The following is a 26,019-nucleotide window of genomic DNA, read 5'->3' as shown; positions in this document are numbered from 1 at the left end:
ATAAACATACATGCTAGTGCTCCACAGTCCAGACTTTGTTGCATTAAGTCTAGGCATGCTAGTAACCCCATGTTTTGGCCAGATGTTTTGAATTAGAACAGGCATAGTAAGAATATGCATTGAGCTCCACCTAAAAACCCTTTTCTTGATCTGCTCAGCCTGTCAAGGCACAGAGAGAGTTACATCCCATTCTCATTTTTATGGCATGAACGCCATGAACTGTAAATTAATACAGACCTTTTCTGTCCTAAATCATTGCACTTTAAATTTTCTCATGTGCAAAGGACATGATACAATTCCTATCAAGACAGCATAATCTGAAAAAAACAAGTGACCCCAAAACTTGGGTCCCTTGTTGTTGAAGAGAACTTGGATCAACATAGATGGGACAGAATGCTGCCTATCTAGAAATGCTGTGATGTTCTTGCATTACTACATTTGCACACTACCCGATAGCAGTAAAATCTAGCTTTTAAAATAACGATGAATAAATTGAATAAACAATATAAAAAGGAGAAATAATTCTAATAAAAATAGTAAAGTACTAAAAATGTTGTTCCCAGGAAATTTCCCATGACATGGCTAGCCACATAACTGCATCATTAATTATTTACACCATTTTTGACACCTATTTTTCAAATCTGGTATATGAAACTGATCAGAATATTCCAATGCTTTTACTTTTTCTACGCAAATAGCTCAATTAATTTTAGCAGACAAATGGTGGGTAATTTCCAGCCATTGGAAACAGACTCTCTAACAATAATAACAGTATTTTTAAAGTTTTGTTTTATTTTTTACAATGAAGATGAAAAGTAAAAACAAATAGAAACAACTGCAAGATTTTCTACCAGGTTAATTAACAGTATAGAAGGCCAAATCTGTTATAATGAGCTAGGCCAACATTTTCAGATGCAGCCAATAATTTTAGATGCCTTATTTTTAGGGTGCCCAAATTGAAACAACTTCATGTGTTGGCCTTGGATGCTTATGTATGCAAGCTTAGTCCTGAAGGAGCATTTGCTAGTATCACAAAGCACAATCTTCTTTCATACAATTTAGTTACATTATTTTAAATCAGGTATAAGGTAGTTTCACAGAGCTGTTCAGAGAAGCATGTATGGAACCTGCTTTGACTCTGAGCCTGACCAAAGCCCACTGAAGTCACTAGGAGGCTTTTCATTCAGCCCTCCATGGCTCACAACAGTGCTGTTTCTCCTGTACTTTTCTTGAACATCAAAGTCTCACATACACTTAAAATTGCATGTTATTCAAGAAATGACAGGCTGAAATTGCAGCTCTTCTTCGAGAATGCTGCACAAAAGGTCATTTTTACTGAAGACTAAAAGCTATACTTACATGTAATTAACATTATTGTTAACAAGAAAAACGAGAAAGTCAAGAAATGTAAAGATAGAGAATGACACTGGGCCCAATCCTGAGCCCAGTGTCATAAGCAGAACTCCCATTCACTTTGTTGGGTGCAGAATCCTGCTCCTCAGTGTTGTATGTACCTATGTGTTGGTTCTCCCACACCCCAATTTCATTCAATTTCCTTTTATATTTTTATTAAATCTTTCACATAGTGTTATATCATTTATCACTAGGCACTGATTGTAGGGGAGTTTGGCATGTCCGAGCCTCTTTTCCGTCACCCCGCAGACCCAATAACAACCCACCATATCTAATTCTTGAGGCTTCAATTGCTGCCTACGATGAGAATACAATGAGCAGACTATTTCAGTGCCATTTAGATTTAGGCTGAAAGCAGCACCTGTCAGTTCTTGGAGTGATGGGAACAGGAGCGTAGAGCTACTGTTCCAAGAGTGCCATGGTGCAATAAGGTGTCCAGGAATGGACTGCACCAGGAGCAATAAGACAGTGGCTGTAGCTGGTCCTAGACTTAGAGTACAGAGGCCAAAAAGAGACCGCTATTTATAATTAAAGTTGGGCCTGACACAACCCCCAGAACAAAATACCCCTCAGATTGGTAGGTGTGCAGTCTCTGAACCCAGAGCCGGATCTGAATTTTGCCAGTAGCCCCTATCTTGATAATGAGCCTAACCCAAGCCTCCAGTATATATGCTCCCAAACCAGAATGTTCACAGTCCTGATCTGACTTTTGTTGCATGGGCCCATCCTTACTTGTAAGAGCTCACTTATTAGCCAGGGGCCGGGCAAAGGAGGCTTTGACTAAAGTTCAAAAATCTGTTTTCAAATGGGAGCCCAGAAGATGCGCAGAGGACAGAACACGTGCAAAAAGGGCAGAAAACCAAGAAATTACGTTATGACTGGTGAGAAGAGAATAGGGAAAAAGAGGAGATTTTGAAACTCAGCATTTAAACCATGTGGGGGAGAGAGGGAGCACACTGACACGGAATGGGCGGGGAGCCGGAAGGGACCACACAGCCCGAAAAGAGCATCTGAGGGTGTTAAAATAACAGTACATTTGGTATGTCTTTTCCTGTTGGAATGAAATGGGTGGGGTATTTCACTTTTTCTGTCATGGAACTAAGCAGAGAAAAGAATCAGAACTGGGGAAATTACTTCTAACAAAAGAATTTACTTCGCTACCGACATGTGGCGAGAAAAGAGAGCTCATGTAGCACTCCAAACTGTGCCCAGTTATCCTCAGACTGGAATACATGTGCATTCAAGCCACAGGGCCATATCCTGCCCTCAGCCCACATGTAAAATGGCCATTGCAGCTCAAGGGCAAGATAAGAACTATGGGCCTGACCCAAACCCATCAAAGTCAAGAGGAGTTTTTCCACTAATATCAATGGGCTTTGGATGAGGCTTCATATGGATCTCATTCTCTCAACTCCAATTTGAAATCAAGGGAAACTTAGGTGCTCAGTAGCTCTGGAAATGAGGTTTGAACCACTGTAGTCTCCCAAACTCCTGTGTCTTTTCTTGAGTCAAACTTCTCTTGCCCTTGAACAATTTTTTTTAAAATCACTCTTCATCACAGCACTGATCCTACTCTGCCTTGCACCACATTAACACTGGTTTATCTCAGTTGCCTTCTGTGGATTTCCGCCCCCCCATTTATAGCAGTGTGACTAAGAGCAGAATCTGGCTTTGAAAAATTGGTAACAATTTATAGCAATTATGTCTAGCTGCAGGGAAGGAGAAACACTCCCTAGCAGAGGCTGGTCGGGAATGTAAAAATTATTTAACAAAAATATGGTTCCAACCTCTTTTGCAATCAAATAAACTGTACCACAGCACATCCCCCCCACAGGAGATATTAAAAAAGCACCTGAGGAAAAAACCCTGAAGGCATGGATAAATGCAGTAGTTCCTTAAAATGTGCATTACAATTCCAAGAAAATAGGGATGGGGTGCTGTGCTTCTCCAGCAATTGGACAGTACAAACATGGTGATGAGCTCTGATCTCAAGAGGGGCTTTCTCAGACATGATTTCCTTCACTGAGTTCATGCTGCTTTTATGAGGCCTGATCCAAAGCCCATTAAAGACTATGGAAAGTCTCTCACTGATTGCAGTGGGCTTTGGATCAGTCTCATGTTTCTCTGCTGAATTATAGGTCTCCTCCAAAACCCTAGAAATCCCTTGCATTTTTCTTGCAGAAATCCCTGTTCAAATAATGTCCAAAAAGAACACCCCAGCATGAATGAATTTCCATTTAATTTTAGCATTGACATTTACCCAGCTCATCAATTAGCTGGCTGCACAGATTTCTTTAACTATTTACGTATATAAATTGTACCCAGACTGAGATGTTCTCTACCAAGTCCCAGCCTATGACAGTTTTTTGTTTTGTTTTTTTTACTGGTGAATTATAAGCCTCTGAAATCAAGGGTGAGAACATGCCACTCTGATAATAACAACTCATCAATTAATTTAATAGTTTTGAGGATCGAGAGAGATTAGGGCCCAGTCCTGAAAACTCTTCTTGCTTGTGCAAAATCATTGGCGATCCCTCAAGGTCAAGGATGATCCCTTTCAGAGGTTTTATTTTTCATGTGTCCTTTGGTGATTGAGGAGTCCAATCCTTGAGCCACAGGCTCATTGGCAGACATTGCAGGTGGTATTGGAAGACAGGGTTAGGCCGTGATTGCTGCGTTACTGTTGTCTTTCTTTTCTGGCATTTTTCTGCGACCAAGGCAAGGCGATTTTCCTCAAAAGTAGACGTTCTTTCTCTGACAAGTCTTTGCCAGTTACCCCTATCCTGGGCTGCTGTCTCCCAGTGTGTGGTGTCAATGCCACATGTCTTGATGTTTACCTTGGGGGTGTCTTTAAAGCGTTTCTTTTGGCCTCCCACTTCCTTTCTCCTTTGGTGAGCTGGGCGTACAGCAGTTGTTTTGGTAAGTGTACATCAGGTATGCGCACACAGTGCTCGCTCCAGCTCTGCTGGTGCTGGATAATCAGAGCCTCAACACTGAAGATGTGGGTCTCTCTGAGGACACTGACATTAGTGTGATGATCCTCCCACTTTATATTGAGGGTCTTCCGAAGAACATGCTGGTGCTGGCGTTCCAGGTTTTTCAGGTGTTTTCTATAGGTCACCCAAGTCTCACAGCTGTAGAGGAGAATTGGGATTACTGCTGCTTTATAAACTAAAAGTTAGTATGTGTTGTGATTGTTGAACACCCAGCAAGACAGTCTGCCAAAGGCAAGGCTGGCACAGTGAATTCTGTGCTGAATCTCAATGTCTGTGTCTGCCCTCTGTGAGAGATAGCTGCCAAGATAAGCAAAATATTCTACATTTTCCAGGTCTTCTTTGTCCATGTAGATCTTCCTTGCCAGGTCTGATGATTGAATGGGGACTGGCTGGTGGAGAACTTTTGTTCTGCTGAAGTTCAGAGTTAGCCGTAGGCTTTTGTAAGCTTCAGAGAAGCAATTAAGGGCTGTTTGTAGATCCTCCTTTGAGTGTGCAACTACAGCACAATCATCTGCGTACTGGAGTTCGGTTATTGTTGCCGATATTACTTTAGTTCTGGCACGGAGACGAGAAAGGTTGTTGAAGAGGTTGCTGTCAGTCCAATATTGGATGCCAAAGCCCTGTGGTAGACAGTCTTGGGTTAATGTTTTCATAGCTGCTAAGAAAATAGAGAAAAGGGTGGGTGCCAGTACACAGCCTTGTTTTACGCCAGTTGGGATGACAAAGGGCTCAGCGGTAGAGCCACTGCCCAGGATGGAGGCAGTCATCTGGTCATGGAGGAGTCTTACAATGGTGATAAATTTGCTTTGGCAGCAGTCCTTTGTCAATTGATCAGTGGGGCTATTTGCATAAGGATTTACTCTCATGAGTAAAGGTTTGTATCATCTGGACTGTACTATCTATTTCCCAGCCAACTCCCATTTTCCATTTTTTATCTGTTGTTAGTTGATCATATTGTCTATAAGGACCAGATCCTGCAAAATGTTACTCACCTGAGTAATCTTTGCTCACCCAAGTAGCTCCATTAAAATCAACAGGCTTTTTTGACAGAGTACAGTCTACTCAGATGATTAAGGAGTTTGCAGGATCTGGCCTTTATTATGTATGGAAAAAGTCTTTTTGAATCAGACAACTCTGGTCTTTGGGGGGAAATTATTTTTAAAACAGTATATTTGTAAAACGCGTTCTGGTTTCTCTTTAGCTTTTCTAACCTAAAAGCCCACATAATAATATGGTTTATGTAGGTGTTAAAACATCCTTCTGTGAAATCAATGTTCAAAAGGCATTTGCTTTTCCCTTTCATTTTTCAGCTGATAGATAATTGTAGAATACCACGCAAGTCAAATGCAGTATATCTAATGTCGTTCTATATAATTATAAACAGTATCATATCAAAGGGCTTTGGTACTGCATGCTTCCTTAGTTCCTTTGTCAATCTGGTCTTCTTAAACCATTCATGACATATGTTAGATAGCAAGCTCAATCTTTTCTTTTAATTCTCTAGTTTCAAAACCGAACAAATCAAAACAATATCTGAAGAGTGAGAGGGAGGCTTAGTAGTGACTGAAATGTGAAATAGAGAAGCTAATAGCACTCTACCTTTGTAAAGAAAATTATGTACATTTTTTAGGTTACTTAACAGATCATAACAAAATAATTCAAATTAGATTTTTTGAAGTTCCCTTTTCACATACATGCATGCCATGGAGAAGCAAAAGAAGATGTTAGAAAACACTGTCTGGATGAGATATTAAAAGTATTTCCCTTATGTTTATTCTAGCAAGTAACATCCAGTGGGTTAATACTGTGTTTTATTGTAACCACTAAAAATATAAAACATTTATAGTTAGGATTTTTGTGAATATTGTAACCTCCAGTCCTTTTACATTCTACCCTAGAGTACTTAGTGTTCCTCTGTGCCTAAATGGCTGGAATTGGAAGGATTAGATTTTTATCGGTAAATGTCTATTTCACTGTACATACACAAACCAATGAAAAATATTTCCATCAATAATAATCAAAATTTACAGATAGGCAAAATCAGAAAAATGCTCCTTGAGAATTTAGAATTTGATTTAAGGATATTTACCGTGTATATTCTGATACAGTATGTTAATAATTTGTGTTTAAACAGTTCTACAGTCTTAACTTTTGAATCTCAACATCTACAATCATTAAACAATTATTGTCTAATCCCTCCATTGTCTAACCTCACCATAATTTCCCACAACTATGAAAATTTAAAATCAATAAAAATTTGAAAACAATGCTTAAAAGTAAACATCAAAATTATGTTTTTAAAAATCTCCCAAGCCTATATGACTATCTATCTACATCATGTCATCTGAGCCCTGATGTTCAGCACTGCTGAGTGGACTGACATGGGATAGATACTGTAAACAGTAGTATTTAAGAAATAGTATGTAATCTTGTAATTGCACACTGTCCCATGATGCATATGTACATTGGGTGGGGAGGGGGGGTGGAGACACAAGACAGGTACCAAGATAGATAGGAGGAAAGATGGGGTGAAGTCCTAAGGAAGCCGAAAGCCTGTTTATTTTTCTTTGTGAGTTGGCTGTCAAGATGGGGAGCCAGAAAAACGGTGAACTGATGCAAGATCTTTATGTGGGGATCCTGGGCTGTGTAGGTCAGGTGAGACTTTCAGAAGCAGTGATAAGTAGCAGCACCCAGCACAGGGTATAATCATGTCCTCTCTGCTTCATATATGCTTCTCAGACATGAAACTCTGATGTTAGGACATCAGCAGGGACAGACGGCACTGCTCATCGGATACCCCTTCTTCCTTCCCTCCGTTGCTTTGAGCTCCCAGCCAGTGGCTGCCCAAAAATGCAATTCCTTGGGGGACATTTCACAGCTTTTAGGGATACTTCTTCAGTAAGGAAGCCTCTGTGGGTTTGCTGAGGACAATGCCATGCAGTGTGGCCATCTCTTGCCACCGCCATGTAACCTACATTGTTCTGGTGAAACTTCTGGGGGAGCAGCAGAAGCGGGAGCATGGCACAGAGCTACTGCCCCTCCTTTCATCACCCTTACATTGGTTTCTATTGGGTTTTGCTCCCTCTCCTCACATTAGCAGAGGGAAAACCATGTTTCATTGAGGGGAGAATATATTTCTTAAATTATATTTTCAAGGCAGAAGTGAGAGTCTGTGAAATTTATGCTTTACCCATAAACCAAAATTCAAGGCAGCAGGAAATGGCTGTTAGCAAAGCTAAGGCTCCAGTTCAAAGGGAGAAATATTTTCTTACAGGCATGACTCTTGCTTTGGTTTGGGTATTTCAAAGGAGGTTCACAGAAACTCCTCTTCGAAGAACGCAAACTAGCATGTGGTTAGAATTACCATAGGAATGGGTTTGTATTCAAAAATCAAATGTGGCTGTGGTGGAAACAAATAGGTTGTCTTTCTTGATCACCATGTGGCCAACAGTCACAATTTGCTGCCCTCCTGCAACAGCAACACTATGAACGCACCAAAGAAAAATGCCAGATCTCATATTTTTATCCTTTTCTGCTGATTATAAAAATAGATTGTACAGAGGTAAAGAACAAAAACTGGATGTGACCTTTTAAAGCCTCCAACATGCTGCTTGTCCCTTCTGAGGATCAGACCCAAAATTAATGGGCCTGATTCTCTTTTTGATAACATTGGTTTTATGTAGGGCTGTCGATTAATCGCAGTTAACTCATGCGATTAACTCAAAATTTTTAAAAATATTTTTGGCTGTTTTTCTACATTTTTAAATATATTAATTTCAATTACAACACAGACTACGAAGTGTACAGTGCTCACTTTATATTATTATTTTTATTACAAATACTGGCACCATAAAAATGATAAACAAAAGAAACAGTATTTTTCAATTCACATCATACAAGTACTGTAGTGCAATCTCTTTATCGTGAAAGTGCAACTTACACATTTTTTGTTACATAACTGCACTCAAAAACAAAACAGTGTAAAACTTTAGCGCCTATAAGTCCACTCAGTCCTATTTCTTATTGAGCCATGCTAAGAGAAACAACTTTGTTTATATTTATGGGAGATAATGCTGCCCGCTTCTTATTTACAATGTCACCTGAAAGTGAGAACAGACGGTTGCGTAACACTTTTGTAGCCGGCATTGCATGGTATTCACGTGCTAGATATGCTAAACATTCATATGTCCTTCGTGCTTCGGCCACCATTCCAGAGGAAATGTTTCCATGCTGATGATTCTCATTAAAATATAATGTGCTAATTAAATTAGTGACTGAACTCCTTCAGAGAGAATAGTATAACTCCTGCTCTGTTTTACCCACATTCTGCCATATATTTCATGTTATAACAGTCTCGGATGATGATCCAGCACATAGTGTTTGTTTTAAGAACACTTTCACTGCAGATTTGACAAAACGCAAAGAAGGTACCAATGTGAGATTTCTAAAGATAGCTACAGCACTCAACCCAAGGTTTAAGAATCTGAAGTGCCTTCCAAAATCTGAGAGGGGCAAGGTGTGGAGCATGCTTTCAAAAGTCTTAAAAGAGCAACACCTCTGATGTGGAAACTATAGAACCTGAACCACCAAAAAAGAAAATCTACCTTCTGCCGGTGGCATCTGACTCAGATGATGAAAATGAACATGTGTCCATCCGCACTGCTTTGAATCGTTATCAAGCAGAACCCGTCATCAGCATGGATGCATGTCTTCTGAATGGTGGTTGAAGCATCAAGGGACATATGCATCTTTAGCGCATCTGGCATGTAAATATTTTGCGACACCGGCTACAATAGTGCCCTGCAAATGCCTGTTCTCACTTTCAGGTGACATTGTAAACAAGAAGCAGGCAGCATGATCTCCTGCACATGTAAACAAACTTGTTTGTCTGAGCGATTGGCTAAACAAGAAGTAGGACTGAGTGGACTTGTAGGCTCTAAAGTTTTACATTGTTTTGTTTTTGAATGCAGTTATTTTTTGTACATAATCTCTACGTTTGTAAGTTCAACTTTCATGATAAAGAGATTGCACTACAGTACTTGTACTAGGTGAATTGAAAAATAATATTTATTTTGTTTTTTACAATGCAAATATTTGTAATAAAAATATAAGTTGAGCACTGTACATTTTGTATTCTCTGTTGTAACTGAAATCAATGTATTTGAAAATGTATAAAACATTCAAAAATATTTAAATAAATGGTATTCTATTGTTTAACAGTGTGATTAATTGTGTGATTAATCGTGATTAATTTTTTTAATCGCTTGACAACCCTAGTTTTATGCGAATGTAGTAAATGCTATTGATTTCAGTGGCATTACTCCTGATCCATATGGATGAGCCCATTCTGAGTGAAAAATGCATTCTTTGAAGTTTTTTAAGAGTCACATCCATAAAAGCAATAATATTACAATGTAGCTTTGCAGTGAGAGCCCTAGAGAGGAATTCAAAAGACCTGGATTCTGTTCCAGACCCTGTCATTGGCTTGCTAGTGACCTCAGGCAAATCACTTCATCTCTCTTGCCTCAGTTGCCCCATCTTAAAATGGGTCTGATACTCCCACTGCTGTAAAATGCTTTGAGTTGTACAGAAGAAAAGCGCTATATAAAAGCTAGGTATTATTATTTATTATATTACAATTAAAGTTCATATTCTGTTCTTTACCTGCCCAGTTTATATACAGTAAGTGTTATACAGGTCTTGACAAAGTGGCTAAATCACAACCATCCTAGTGTTTTCTGCACTACCTAGGGACAATGCCATGAAACACATAACCAACAGTGGGGACCAAAATGTGCTCATCTCTACGCCAGTGAGTAAATTCCATTGGAATAACTGAGCTTTATATTAGTGTAGGTGAGAAAGCAAGATTTGGCCTTGAATCTTAACCCATAAAACAGGGATGTTCACAGACAGTAAAACCAGACCCTTCACATTGTATGAGCCTGGTTTGTGATGGTGAACTGTATTACACATTCCAAAGTATGTGTTTTTAATTATGGTTAATACATCATTAAAACTTAATAGGCCCAAATGTACATCTGCATGTACATCAATGAGGAAGTGGCCCCTATCGTAAGCACCATTTTCTGAACATGAACTAATTACACTTGTTTATATACATGGTTAGTTTTTAGCTTATGTTTTATTATCCTTTTTGCATTTATATATTACAAAGCTCATTCACATTATTTAAAAAAAACCAGCAAATTTTCATCTAAGATGGTGCAAATTTGTAAAGTCCTATCAAGCTAAATTAGTCAGCCCTTCTGCTAAAGCCTGTTGTCCCTGGTCAAAAGGTGGTAAAATTCATTTAAAAACACAACAATAATTAACAAGGTTTGTTAGGGTTCTGTTATGTCGTGTCTCTTAGCATAAGAGAGCATTACATGTGGGAATGCCTACAGTAATGAGTAGTCTGTGTAATTCTTCAAACACACAACAGTGTAAATATGAATACTGGCAGTTGTACATAGAACAGAGAAGCAGGGCTTTCAGAGTTACGGACACATGTAGGGATGGATGAACCAGTCAGCAAAAATAAGAACTCCCTCTTCCTCCCCTCAACTATTTGGCCATTTCTCGAACTGACAGTTAACCAAACCACGTAGAAGATTCTGAATTCTCCATTAACTGCCTCCATTACTTTTCATTTCCATATATCCTGTGCTCTCCTAAGTTCAGGTCGAAGTGAAAACAGTGCCACAAGAATATCTCCTCCTGTGGCATTTCCAGCCTAACGTGAAGCAGGAACTATCAGGAACCAGGCAAGAAACCTTGGTCTCACAAGATCCTCAGACAAATCTTGCACATAGACTTAGATAAGTAGCACAGCTGAACCTCAACTCCAAGGGCCAGCTCCTCTGCTGGTGTAAACTGACATAGTGCAAGTGCAAAAACCATCTCCTGCTAATGGTTTCAACTCATCTCAAGCTCTAACTGCTGCTTCTCTCTAGAAGGGAAGAAAAATAGTAAGCACATGCAGACTAGATAGAGGATTCTTGAAGCATGACAAAAAATATCATATATCCATGGTTATAAATAGAGTGCATTAGCAAAGTGAAATAAAGAACATGAACAAGCTAACGAGGAGCTGACAGTATTAGCATATAATCACTCACATTTAAAGGCAGCATGCTCACATGAATTTGCAATGTGTACACATGTGGAAAGTGCTCTTAGCTGCTCCAATGCTTCCTCTGCCCAAATATTTCCACAGTGAAGAGTTTGTTCCCAGAAGGAAACAGGCCCTCACAATGTGTCAAAAGATCACTTTGGCAAGGGCATGGGAATTTGCTATCAGTAGTCCCCCTGAGAATCTCCTATTACTTTTGGGGTCTGGGTAGAGCCAGATTAACATGGGGCTTTAGGGGCTGCAGCCCAGGGCCTCAGGCTAAGGGGGGTCCTGCAACAGGCCCACTGATGGGGGGGCAAAGGGGACAATTCCCCAGGGACCCGGGTGATTTAAAAGGGCTCGGGGGCCACAGCTGCCACCGGCAGCAAAGTGGGGCTAGGGCGGCTTCCTGCCCACCCTCGCTCCGCGGCCGTCCCAGAAGCAGCCGGCATGTCCCTGCGGCCCCTGGGATGCGGGGTGTCTCTGTGCACTGCCCCCGCCCCGAGTGCCAACTCCACAGCTCCCAATGGCTGGGAACTGCGGCCAATGGGAGCTGTGGGGGTGGTGCCTGTGGGCAGCGGTGCACCGTGGAGACCCCCTGCCTCCCCCCTCCTAAGAGCCGCTGCCAGAGGGGTGTGCTGGTTGCTTTCAGGAGCCGCCCGTGGTAAGGGCTGACCCCCTGCCCCCCTCCTACACCCCTTTCCCCTCCCCCAGTCTAGAGCCTGCACTCCCTCCAACGCCCAAACTCCCTCCCAGAGCCCATATCCCCACGGACAGGGGCCCTACAAAATTTAATAGCCCCGGGCCCAGAGGAGAGTTAATCTGGCCCTGGGTCTAGGAGATAAAATGCAGTACAAGAGGAAAAGGACTTTGAGCTAAATCTTGAGAGCTCTAAATGTTAAGCCTCTCTCGGGATCAAAATCTTTGCTACTGGGACATTAAAGCAGCAATAGTGAGGGTGGTCAAGGGTTGGGATATTACAGAGGGCAGAAAAGAAGTTTCAGCTGAAGACTGTGTTACCAGGACTTACTGGGAACTGAAGAAAAAGGGTTTGAGAGTGGGAAGGAAATGGAAGGAAAGTGCAGCAAGGAGATGATCCAAAGGCTGCTGGGGCTTTGAGTGAAATGCAGTGGGAGCAGAGTGAGGTGACGGTAAACTGGCTTGATCTGGAGTCAGGTGAGTTCTCGGTTTCACTGGATATTTGGTCAAAATTACTTGTTTCATGGAGTCATGCTGGGAATCAGGCTACATAAGCCTGATCATCAAAGATCACAACAACAGGCTTTGATGGGGTAAGGTGAAGTTTCTTGGGCAGAATATTGTATTGGGGGCTAGGAGAGGGGAGATCAAGTTAGAGTCTCTGGGTGAAATCCTGGCTCCAATGAAATCAATAGGAGTTTTGCCATTGACTTCAGTAGGGTCAGGATATCATCCTCTATCTTTGGAGAATATTAGTGCTTGAAAGACAAGGGAAAATAGATGTGGAGTGAAGGGACAGTTGTGTTTTTATTAAAAGTCCTTCAGGATCTATTTTTCTTTCGGTTCCAGATAGATCACCATGTTTTCAACGTTTTATGTTATTCTGTACAAATTCTCTGCACCTAAAGGGCCTGATTTCAATACCCTAATTGACACTGATTACCATGTGTCTCCTTGCAGAGCAAGGTACTCAACATGAAGACTAGCAGAATCTGGCTGTTAATGAAAATGAGCCAGATTCTGCTCATGATTACAACACCTTTTAGCTATCATTATTCTTTCTAGAAGCACCCACAATGTGCTCAAGATTTCACAGTGTAAAAGGGCTTCCATTAGTGAAACCAAGAATCCAAAATCAAACTCTTGTTTATTGAAGTAGCAAAATTTCATCCATAAACAAGAATAGTAAATGACGAGTGAAGAGCAAATAGCATCCTAAAGAGGCCCTTCACATCATTTTATGAGGATTTCTGTTCAGAAACATAACACATACAAGGAAAAAAGAGAAACCTCAAATAAATAAACTTGAATTCCCACAGGAAGAAGAAATACTAGAGGCAATCTCTGCTTTCAACAATGGAAAGGAGCCAACCTCATCTGGATTCCAAATAAAATTCTGTAAGAAGTTAAGTGGAGGGGAGGACACATAATGCAGTCTTTCAGTGTGGCAATTTACTTATATCACTAGGATGTGCCATTTATCAGTTACCTTAAAGGCTGAGAAAGATGAGGAAAGGCAGCTTGCAGATACATATGTTGATCAAGGAAGACTGTAAAATCCTTGGGCCAAACCGTGTGGTCTTTAAATCCATCAAATCTCTCTGTGATAGAACAGCACATGCTAGCGCTCTTCTGCAGAGTCATCCTCTTGTTAGGTTCCTCAACCCCACCCCGAGCTGCAGAACTATGTTCACAGAGTTGCTCTGAGGTTACATCAGACCCATCAAATTAGGTCAGATTAGGTCCAATCTAGGAGTATAAGGAGTGGCTGGCAGATTGAAACTGGGGGCAGAGATAGAGGGATCCTGAAAGGATATCTTCGGGACAGCCAAGCCTAGAGCTGAGGTTTACATTCTGTCAATTGTTGCCAGTAAGGCCAAACCCAAGGAAGAGGTTTCAAAGTGGTAGCCATGTTAGTCGGTGTCAGCAAAAACAACAGGAGTCCTTGTGGCACCTTAGAGACTAACACATTTATTTGGCCATAAGCTTTCATGGGCTAAAACCCACTTCATCAGAAAGTTTATGCCCAAATAAAAGTGTTAGTCTCTAAGGTGCCACAAGGACTCCTTGCTGTTTTTGCCAAGGAAGAGGCTGAGTCTGGAATTTGTAGTGAACGTATATTTAAACATGGCAGGAGATCTACCTGTCTACACACCCACTGAAGTCAACGAGAGCTTTGACTGGTTAAGAATAAGGGTATTGGCATGTTGTGGTACTATACACTACACTGTTCAAAATTATACTTCTCAAACTAATATATGCCTGAACCAAGTGGGCTTCATTTAAAATAATGCATTTGAACAAAATTAGATTCCTAATAGACATCATTCAAAGTAATAAAAACCAGCCATTAGGCCTAATTGTCTTGTCAGTTACATTTTGTAACTTTGGAGTTACTGAAACCAATTGGATTCTATTTGTATAGGCTGTATCTGTACATTTATCTGCATTTGTTCAAGTGACTTGTACTTTGACTGTCTGAGAGTTATACTGTATGTTCATTTGTATGGCCATCAGACATTAATAAAAAGATCTACTAAAAAGTTATCTTCTTCTGGTGAAAATAAAATCCACACCTATGGGAGAACCCAAGTGGGAACCTGAGACATGATATGTGGTGCTAGAAAGAATGGTTTTGTGGTTAAGGTGCTATAGACTGGAGCTCAGGAGAGCTTGGGAAAGTCATTTAATCAGTTTGTGCCTCAGTTCCCCATCTGTGAAATGGGGATAATATTTCTCTACTTCAGAAGGGGGTTGTGAGGCTAAATACTGGGGAAATGCTTAGATACTAGGGTGATGATGATTATGTATCAACGTGGATGGTAAGAGAAGAAACTTGCCTCATTCTCTTCCCCATTTACTGTTCCCATCTTTCCATTTCCTTTCCCTTTTTAGCATCTTGTTCTCTTCTTCCTTCAGAAGCAATATTCCACTTTGCCATCCTGAAACTCAACAAGGAGACCATGGGCACTCGCTTCCTTTGAATCCTTAAAGTGTGCTGATCAGTGAAACCAATGAAGACTTTTGGGTTTCACTATAATTGTGACCTGTTTTTCAGCACCCAGATCAGTGTGTATTTACACACAGAGAAACACATAAGCAAAACAGATATGCACAAGCAAATCCCTGATTTGCACACACATGACCAGAGAAACACATATCTACCCATGTAAATGCACGTCAAGAATTTAAGCATCTGTCTGGGTACTGAAAATCACATCCTTAATGTCCAAGGGATTTATGTTAACAACTGCTTAGCTACACTGCCTTCTCTAACAGTACTGCAGTTAATAAATAATTAAATTCCATCAAGTGTATTACTATACATCTCACTTTAATATCATTTTCAATTGTTTCAGTACAATCCTCACCCTTTCAGCAGGTCTCGTACACAATCCCATATCACTGATTAGCTTCATCAGCTACAAATGGCAAGCTGTCTGATGTTGCTGTCTTGAATGTACATGCTTTCTCTCACACATTATCTCATTAGAATAACAATGAATGCCATATCCTAGTCCCTGCCAAATATGCTTTAAGCTTTGTGAAATACTAGCTTTATGGCAAAAATAGGATCTTTGCAGGATCGGAACTCACAGGTGTGTTTAAAATTCATGAGACAACTGCAACAGGCTTAGTAAAGATGAGCTTGAGCCTCAAAATTCAGAACTGGTTCCCATATTTGGGGAGCTTGAAAGCATGATTTTGGCTCACCCTATACTAGAGGCTAGGAACTAGCAGTGAAATTCAGATGTGATTTCCAGATTCCAAAAGCTCAACATTTGGAAGCTTTGGGGTCTTTGATCTAGATTCCAATATATCTCTAGTATTTAGTAACCTTAATTTCAAATATTAAAAATAAACAGCCAAATTCTGCCCAAGGCGGTACACAAGTGTATCTGGGGATAAAACTCTGTCCAAAGTGAGTAGATAAAAGCCCAGATCTTCAGCTGCTCTATTTTGCTGTAGAGCCATTGAATTTAAAGGAACTGCACCAAATGTCACCAGGTGAGAATGTGGCTGAATATGAATAGAACACAAACCCAAAAATCAAACAATCCTTATCATTTTTAGGGGGAAAGGAGGAAAATAGTGCGGAAGAAGAGACCTCTGTTTTTAAACAAACATTCTTCATTTCAAGACACAAGTAAAGGTAAAGTCCATTATTGAAGACATAGACCTATTAATTGGGGAGCTGAACCTGAGGGCAGCAATACTTGTTGATAATACTTCACCCAGGGTCACATTTTTGTAAAGCAGAGGTTGAGGCCCATGTCTTCAAATACACATCAGCCTGCACAGTCACCAGATTTGTGGGCTCAAATACATGTGTATGCTTCCATGGGCCAATATACGCATTTTCTTGTAGTCTTTAGCTTTTACTGTTATGCCAAAAGATGAGCTGAATTTTTCAAGGAGAGATACATAGCGATCATGCACCTCCTTTTACTGTTTTTTCACAAGGAACTCATTTCACCTGTGCTACCAGAGAGTCTTCAGGAATGTTAAACTTAATGGCACTCCATTTGATCTACCTGTGATGAGCCTCCACTAATATGTGAGTGTTTGTAAATTATGGAGCATGATCAACATGGGTCTGCTCCTGCTCCCATCAAAAGAAGCTTAGAATTCTGTCAAACAGCAATCTGAAGAAGGATGGATTTATGGATAAGGCACTAAGAAGATTTGAATTCAAATCCCAGCTCTGCTAAGGGCTTCTTGCATGGCCTTGGCCAAGTCACTTTAATCTCTCGGTACTCCTCTGTATGGTCCCCATCTGTAAGGATCAGGGCCAGCTCTAGGTACCAGCAAAGCAAGCAGGTGCTTGGGGCAGCACATTTGCAGGGGCGGCATTCGGGCCTTTTTTTTTTTTTTGGCTTGGGGACCAGCCCTGCGGGCGTTCACCTAGGCAGATGCTGTCCCAGCCCCCAAGCTGACGCCGAAGTCCAGGTAGAAGAGCCGCAGCGGGTGGCCAATGCTGGCTCCAGGACTGGGGTCCAGCAGCAGCAGCACGGGGGCGCCCTGGGGCCGGCCATGGCCAAGCCATCCAGCGGGCTCCGACACGTGGAGCGCGGGACGCTCAGGCTGGGGGCCGCCCCGTGGAGCACACGCAGCTGCCCACAAGCCGGGGCTAGGCGAAGTGGCCCGAGCCGCCCAGGGGCTGTGGCAGGAAGGCCAGGAGCAGCAGCAGCAGTGGGTCCATAGAGGGGACTGGTGCTCGGGGCGCTGCCGTGTGGGGCCCGCGTCCTGCTCTCCGGGGCTCCACTCCCCACCAGCTGCTCCCTCTGGGGCTGCCCTGCCCCGGCTCCTCAGCCCCCTGCCGGGGCGGTCCCCCCCCCGGCTCTGGCCTCTCGATTCCCAGCCGGTCCTGGAGGTGGGAACCCCAGCTGGAGGGACCTGGGCTGAGGCGTGCCCCGGGAGCCCAGCTGCTTACCCGGACCCTGCCAGTGCCGGACCGGCTGAAGGCGAGGGGGGAGCGGGAGGAGTCTGGGGGGGACCCAGAGCTGGGGCGGCAGGGGGTGCGGGTGGGGGGGAGAGCCCAGGGCTGGGGCAGCACGGGGGTAGCGGGGAGCCAAGGGCTGGGGTGGGGGGCAGCCAAAAATTTTTTTGCTTGGGGTGGCGAAAAACCTAGAGCCGGCCCTGGTAAGGATGGGATGATATTCCTTTTTTACCGCCCTCTGTCTGATTTATCTATTTAGATTTTAAGCTTCCCAAGACAGGAACATTCTCTTACTTTATGTGTATAGTTCCTAGCACAACAGTGCCCCACGCTCAATGGGGGCCTCTAGACACTTTTTTATAATACAGATAATAATAAACTCCTAGGACTAAATTGTAAACCCCTTTCTTCCACTGGGGAGCAGTTACTTGCACAGGCAATCCCAGTGCCTTCAATGAGTCTAGTCTATTCATGTGAGTAACTAGTCCACAATCTAGTTCATAGGGAATTAGAGAGAAGGCTGCAGAAATGTGTGCTAGCTGAAGGCATTTGGAGGGCCAGATTCTGATCCCTTAACTCACGCTGAGTAGCATCTTACTCCACAAGCAACACCATTGACTTCAGTGGAATTAGTCAGCCTGAAGGGCTCTAAGGTAATTGAAGGGTGAGAGGAGCAATCTATTCTTTCTTGCACCGATAGTGTCTTTGTACAATTAACCATTTTAACTGTCACTGGTAAATGATTGTTTCCAGTTAGGCATGAACTCTTTTCTATATTCCTTTGTCACACTGAGCTTATGTATTTTTCTCCCATCATCTGTTTTAATTCTTACAAAACTTAAGAAGAGAGCTGTGACGTCCTGCCTTAAAATCTCCCACTCTTCCTCTTATGCTGGTCTCCTAACTAGGAGATACAAGAAAAGGATGATAGAAAGTTTGCTTCCTTTTGATTAGAAAGCTCAACAGTGCAACAATATTACCTGCCAGCATATGTACTATGAGATACTGGACTAGGTCTATTCCACAAACAAAAGATTTGCAGCTGCAGTCAGTGGTATAAATATTGCTAAACGAATAATGGCAGCCAGAGGATAATCACAGTCCTTTTTTAAGAGACTGAGAGCATTTATTGACTTATTTACTTCCCTCAAAGCTATGTTATGAATGATAGTATGTGGTTAGGGTAATGGTTGAAAAATCCAGTATCTACTAATATAAGGAGTTAAGAATGGAAGGATTTCCTTTTTTACAAGTTTGCAAGTGTTTACACTTGTTTACAAGTGATAAAAGGTGTAACCCAGATTCTGTTTGTTTATTGCTTTTGTTGTCTTTTTTTTCCCACCTTCCAACGTTTGTTTGCTTGTCTCACAAAGGAAGCAAAAAACTGGAGTATTTACTTAACTCATAACCATTACGGGTTGATGTGCTGCTGTGAATCATATTTTTGGCATTTTAGCTCATGATTAATCATTTTGATTTATGAAATGGGGAATTCCATTAAACAAATAAAAATGCATGCTCATTGCTCTCCCGATAGTGCATTCAAAGACTGTATTTTGCATCAAAACATTTTTTAACAAGGAAAGACTCTCCTAACACTCTCCCCTTGAAACACCTTTACTTTTAGGGAATGGGAAGTCAGACCCCCCTTTTCTGAATGTTTTATATCATTAAAGGCTTAGCTAAGAGGGGAGGTAGTTTACAGGGAAAGTGAAGGCAGCTATAAAAATAAAAGAACAGTGTACAACAACTGGAAGGGAAAGGGGAACGTAATATTAAGGAATACAAATCAAATGCTAGGAATTGTAGAAAACAGATAGTGGAAGCAAAAGAACACAAGAAGATATCTATAGCCAATAGAGTTAAGGACAATAAGAAAGAGATTCTTATGTATTTTAGGAACAAAAGTCCTAAGGGTATGTCTACACGACGGAATAAGGTCGAATTTATAGAAGTCGGTTTTTTAGAAATCGGTTTTATATATTCGAGTGTGTGTGTCCCCACAGAAAATGCTCTAAGTGCATTAAGTGCATTAACTCAGCGGAGTGCTTCCACAGTACCGAGGCAAGTGTCGACTTCCGGAGTGTTGCACTGTGGGTAGCTATCCCACAGTTCCCACAGTCTCCACTGCCCATTGGAATTCTGGGTTGAGATCCCAATGCCTGATGGGGCTAAAACATTGTCGCGGGTGGTTCTGGGTACATATCGTCAGGCCCCCGTTCCCTCCCTCCCTCCGTGAAAGCAAGGGCAGACAATCGTTTCGCACCTTTTTTCCAGAGTTACCTGTGCAGACGCCATACCACGGCAAGCATGGAGCCTGCTCAGGTAACCGTCACCCTATGTCACCTGGGTGCTGGCAGACGTGGTACTACATTGCTACACAGTAGCAGCAACCCATTGCCTTCTGGCAGCAGATGGTGCAATATGACTGGTAGCCGTCATCGTCATGTCCGAGGTCCTCCTGGCCACGTCGGCCAGGAGCGCCTGGGCAGACATGGATGCAGGGACTAAATTTGGAGTGACTTGACCGGGTCATTCTCTTTAGTCCTGCAGTCAGTCCTATTGAACCATCTTATGGTGAGGAGGCAGGCGATACGGATTGCTAGCAGTCGTACTGTACCATCTTCTGCCGGGCAGGCAAGAGATGAGGATGGATAGCAATCATATTGCACCATCTTCTGCCGGGCAGGCAAGAGATGAGGATGGCTAGCAGTCGTATTGCACCATCTTCTGCCGAGCAGCCATGAGATTCGGATGGCATGCAGTCCTTCTGCACCGTCTGCTGCCAGCCAAAGATGTAAAAGATAGATGGAGTGGATCAAAACAAGAAATAGACCAGATTTGTTTTGTACTCATTTGCTTCCCCCCCCTCCCCCGTCTAGGGGACTCATCCCTCGAGGTCACACTGCAGTCACTCACAGAGAAGGTGCAGTGAGGTAAATCTAGCCATGTATCAATCAGAGGCCAGACTAACCTCCTTGTTCCAATAAGAACAATAACTTAGGTGCACCATTTCTTATTGGAACCCTCCGTGAAGTCCTGCCTGAAATACTCCTTGATGTAAAGCCACCCCCTTTGTTGATTTTAGCTCCCTGAAGCCAACCCTGTAAGCCGTGTCCTCAGTCGCCCCTCCCTGCATCAGAGCAACGGCAAACAATCGTGCATCTGAGTTGAGAGTGCTGTCCAGAGCAGTCACAATGGAGCACTCTGATGGGGCTAAAACATTGTCGAGGGTGGTTCTGGGTACATATCGTCAGGCCCCGTTCCCTCCTTCCCTCCGTGAAAGCAAGGGCAGACAATCGTTTCGCGCCTTTTTTCCAGAGTTACCTGTGCAGACGCCATACCACGGCAAGCATGGAGCCCGCTCAGGTAACCGTCACCCTATGTCACCTGGGTGCTGGCAGACGTGGTACTGCATTGCTACACAGCAACATCAACCCCTTGCCTTGTGGCAGCAGACGGTATAGTATGACTGGTAGCCGTCATCATCATGTCCGAGGATTCCTGGCCACGTCGGCCAGGAGCGCCTGGGCAGACATGGGCGCAGGGACTAAATTTGGAGTGACGTGACCAGATCATTCTCTTTAGTTCTGCAGTCAGTCCTATTGAACCGTCTTATGGTGAGCAGGCAGGCGATACGGATTGCTAGCAGTCCTATTGCATCATCTTCTGCCAGGCAGCCATGAGATGTGGATGGCATGCAGTCCTTCTGCACCGTCTGCTGCCAGCCAAAGATGTAAAAGATAGATGGAGTGGATCAAAACAAGAAATAGACCAGCTTTGTTTTGTACTCATTTGCTTCCCGCCCCCCCATCTAGGGGACTCCTTCCTCTAGGTCACACTGCAGTCACTCACAGAGAAGGTGCAGCAAGGTAAATCTAGCCATGTATCAATCAGAGGCCAGACTAACCTCCTTGTTCCAATAAGAACAATAACTTAGGTGCACCATTTCTTATTGGAACCCTCCGTGAAGTCCTGCCTGAAATACTCATTGATGTAAAGCCACCCCCTTTGTTGATTTTAGCTCCCTGAAGCCAACCCTGTAAGCCATGTCGCCAGTCGCCCCTCCCTCCGTCAGAGCAACGGCAGACAATCGTTCCGTGCCTTTTTTCTGTGCGGACGCCATACCAAGGCAAGCATGGAGGCCGCTCAGCTCACTTTGGCAATTAGGAGCACATTAAACACCACACGCATTATCCAGCAGTATATGCAGCACCAGAACCTGGCAGAGCGATACCGGGCGAGGAGGCGACGTCAGCGCGGTCACGTGAGTGATCAGGACATGGACACAGATTTCTCTGAAATCATGGGCCCTGCCAATGCATGCATCATGGTGCTAATGGGGCAGGTTCATGCTGTGGAATGCCGATTCTGGGCTCGGGAAACAAGCACAGACTGGTGGGACCGCATAGTGTTGCAGGTCTGGGACGATTCCCAGTGGCTGCGAAACTTTCGCATGCGTAAGGGCACTTTCATGGAACTTTGTGACTTGCTTTCCCCTGCCCTGAAGCGCATGAATACCAAGATGAGAGCAGCCCTCACAGTTGAGAAGCGAGTGGCGATAGCCCTGTGGAAGCTTGCAACGCCAGACAGCTACCGGTCAGTTGGGAATCAATTTGGAGTGGGCAAATCTACTGTTGGGGCTGCTGTGATGCAAGTAGCCCACACAATCAAAGATCTGCTGATATCAAGGGTAGTGACTCTGGGAAATGTGCAGGTCATAGTGGATGGCTTTGCTACAATGGGATTCCCTAACTGTGGTGGGGCCATAGACGCAACCCATATCCCTATCTTGGCACCGGAGCACCAAGCCGGCGAGTACATAAACCGCAAGGGGTACTTTTCCATAGTGCTGCAAGCCCTGGTGGATCACAAGGGACGTTTCACCAACATCAACGTGGGATGGTCGGGAAAGGAACATGACGCTCGCATCTTCAGGAACTCTGGTCTGTTTCAAAAGCTGCAGGAAGGGACTTTATTCCCAGACCAGAAAATAACTGTTGGGGACGTTGAAATGCCTATATGTATCCCACAGGCACCCTGGACAGTAGTCAGGAGCTGTTCAACTACAGAATGGTGGTAGAATGTGCATTTGGACGTTTCAAGGCGCGCTGGAGCAGTTTACTGACTCGCTTAGACCACAGCGAAACCAATATTCCCACTGTTATGACTGCTTGCTGTGTGCTCCACAATATCTGTGAGAGTAAGGGGGAGATGTTTATGGCGGGGTGGGAGATTGAGGCAAATCGCCTGGCTGCTGGTTACGCGCAGCCAGACACCAGGGCGGTTAGAAGAGCACAGGAGGGCGTGGTACGCATCAGAGAAGCTTTGAAAACCAGTTTCATGACTGGCCAGGCTACGGTGTGAAAGTTTGTCTTTGTTTCTCCTTGATGAAACCCCCCGCCCCTTGGTTCACTCTACTTCCCTGCAAGCTAACCACCCTCCCCTCCTCCCTTTAATCATTGCTTGCAGAGGCAATAAAGTCATTGTTGCTTCACATTCATGCATTCTTTATTCATTCATCACACAAATAGGGGGATGACTACCAAGGTAGCCCAGGAGGGGTGGTGGAGGAGGGAAGGAAAATGCCACGCAGCACTTTAAAAGTTTACAACTTTAAAATTTATTGAATGCCAGCCTTCTGTTTTTTGGGCAATCCTCTGTGGTGGAGTGGCTGGTTGGCCAGTGGCCCCCCCACCGCGTTCTTGGGCGTCTGGGTGTGGAACTTGGGGAGGAAGGCGGTTGGTTACACAGGGGCTGTAGTGGCAGTGTGTGCTCCAGCTGCCTTTGCTGCAGCTCAACCATACACTGGAGCATACTGGTTTGGTCCTCCAGCAGCCTCAGCATTGAATCCTGCCTCCTCTCATCACGCTGCCGCCACATTTGAGCTTCAGCCCTGTCTTCAACCCGCCACTTACTCTCTTCAGCCTGCCACTTACTCTCTTCAGCCCGCCACCTCTCCTCCCGGTCATTTTGTGCTTTCCTGCACTCTGACATTATTTGCCTCCACGCATTCGTCTGTGCTCTGTCAGTGTGGGAGGACAGCATGAGCTCAGAGAACATTTCATCACCAGTGCGTTTTTTTTTCTTTCTAATCTTCACTCGCCTCTGGGAAGGAGAAGATCCTGTGATCATTGAAACACATGCAGCTGGTGGAGAAAAAAAAAGGGACAGCGGTATTTAAAAAGACACATTTTATAAAACAGTGGCTACAGTCTTTCAGGGTAAACCTTGCTGTTAACATTACATACATAGCACATGTGCTTTCGTTACAAGGTCGCATTTTGCCTCCCCCCACCGCGTGGCTACCCCCTCAACCCTCCCCCCTCCCCGTGGCTAACAGCGGGGAACATTTCTGTTCAGCCACAGGCAAACAGCTCAGCAGGAACGGGCACCTCTGAATGTCCCCTGAAGAAAAGCACCCTATTTCAACCAGGAGACCATGAATGATATCTCACTCTCCTGAGGATAACACAGAGAGATAAAGAACTGATGTTGTTTGAACGCCAGCAAACATACACTGCAATGCTTTGTTGTACAATGATTCCCGAGGACGTGTTACTGGCCTGGAGTGGTAAAGTGTCCTACCATGAAGGACGCAATAAGGCTGCCGTCCCCAGAAACCTTTTGCAAAGGCTTTGGGAGTACATCCAGGATTGCCGCGAATGCCAGGGCAAATTAATCCTTTCACATGCTTGCTTTTAAACCATGTATAGTATTTTAAAAGGTACACGCACCGGAGGTCCCTTCTCCGCCTGCCGGATCCAGGAGGCAGCCTTGGGTGGGTTCGGGGGGTACTGGCTCCAGGGTGAGAAACAGTTCCTGGCTGTCGGGAAAACCGGTTTCTCCGCTTGCTTGCTGTGAGCTATCTACAACCTCCTCCTCATCATCATCATCTTCTTCGTCCCCAAAACTTGCTTCCGTGTTGCCTCCATCTCCATTGAAGGAGTCAAACAACACGGCAGGGGTAGTGATGGCTGAACCCCCTAAAATGGCATGCAGCTCATCATAGAAGTGGCATGTTTGGGGCTCTGACCCGGAGAGGCCGTTCGCCCCTCTGGTTTTCTGGTAGGCTTGCCTCAGCTCCTTAAGTTTCATGCAGCACTGCTTCGGATCCCTGTTATGGCCTCTGTCCTTCATGCCCTGGGAGATTTTGACAAAGGTTTTGGCATTTCGAAAACTGGAACGGAGTTCTGATAGCACGGATTCCTCTCCCCATACAGCGATCAGATCCCATACCTCCCGTTCAGTCCATGCTGGAGCTCTTTTGCGATTCTGGGACTCCATCATGGTCACCTCTGCTGATGAGCTCTGCATGGTCACCTGCAGCTTGCCACGCTGGCCAAACAGGAAATGAGATTCAAAAGTTCGCAGTTCTTTTCCTGTCTACCTGGCCAGTGCATCTGAGTTGAGAGTGCTGTCCAGAGCGGTCACAATGGAGCACTCTGGGATAAATCCCGGAGGCCAATACCGTTGAATTGTGTCCACAGTACCCCAAATTTGACCCGGCAAGGCCGATTTAAGCGCTAATCCACTTGTCAGGGGTGGAGTACGGAAATCGATTTTAAGACCCCTTTAAGTTGAACTAAAGGGCTTCATCGTGTGGACGGGTGCAGGTTTACGTCGATTTAACGCTGCTAAATTCGACCTAAAGTCCTAGTGTAGACCAGGGCTAACAGTGGTATTGGTCTATTGCTAGACGGAAATTGTAGAACTGCCAATAACAATGCAGAAAAGGCAGAAGTATTCAATAAATATTTGTTTTGTATTTGAAATGAAAAGCAGATGTATTGTCATATCATATGATGATCATTGATTAAACACTTTCCTTTCCAATAGTGACTCAGGAGGATGTTAAACAGCAGCTAGTAGTGTTAGAAATTTTAAAATCAGCAGGCCCAGATAATTTGCACGTAAGAGTTTTAAAAGAGCTGACTGAAGAGCTTATTGATTCATGCTAATTTTTCGATAAATCTTGGAACACTAGGAATGTTCCAGAAGACTGAAAGTAACCTAATGTTGCACCAATATTTAAAAAGGGTACACAATGACGACCTGGGTAATTATAGGCCTGTCAGACTGACAAAATAACAGAATGGCTCATATGTGACTCTATTAGTAAAAAATTAAAGAATTAAAGGGGTAATATCATTAATGCCAATCAACATGGGCTTATGGCAAATAGAGCCTGTCAAACTAACCTGATAGCTTTTTTTCTGAGATTCCAAGTTTGGTTAATAAAGTTAATAGCATTGATGTAAAATACTTAGACTTTTGTAAGGCATTTGACTTGGTACCACATGACATTTTGATTAAAAAACTAGAATGATACAAAATTAACATGACATACATTAAAT

General features: G+C 43.5%; 1 protein-coding gene across 1 annotated transcript; it reads right to left on the bottom strand.

Moving 5' to 3' along the window:
* Positions 1-4,246: 4,246 nt before the first annotated feature.
* On the bottom strand, positions 4,247-24,802 carry LOC141991349 (uncharacterized). The gene is made up of 3 exons (XM_074959646.1): positions 24,400-24,802; positions 23,361-23,811; positions 4,247-4,547 (listed from the first exon to the last, which is right to left on the bottom strand). Exons 1-3 carry the CDS (start codon positions 24,800-24,802, stop codon positions 4,247-4,249), a joined length of 1,155 nt encoding a protein of 384 aa, XP_074815747.1.
* Positions 24,803-26,019: the final 1,217 nt, after the last annotated feature.

Source organism: Natator depressus, chromosome 7 (genome assembly GCF_965152275.1).
Source record: "Natator depressus isolate rNatDep1 chromosome 7, rNatDep2.hap1, whole genome shotgun sequence".
Classification (NCBI taxonomy): Eukaryota; Metazoa; Chordata; order Testudines; family Cheloniidae; genus Natator; species Natator depressus.
The sequence above is the reverse complement of the archived record's forward strand: the minus strand, read 5'-3'. Positions and strand labels throughout refer to the sequence as shown.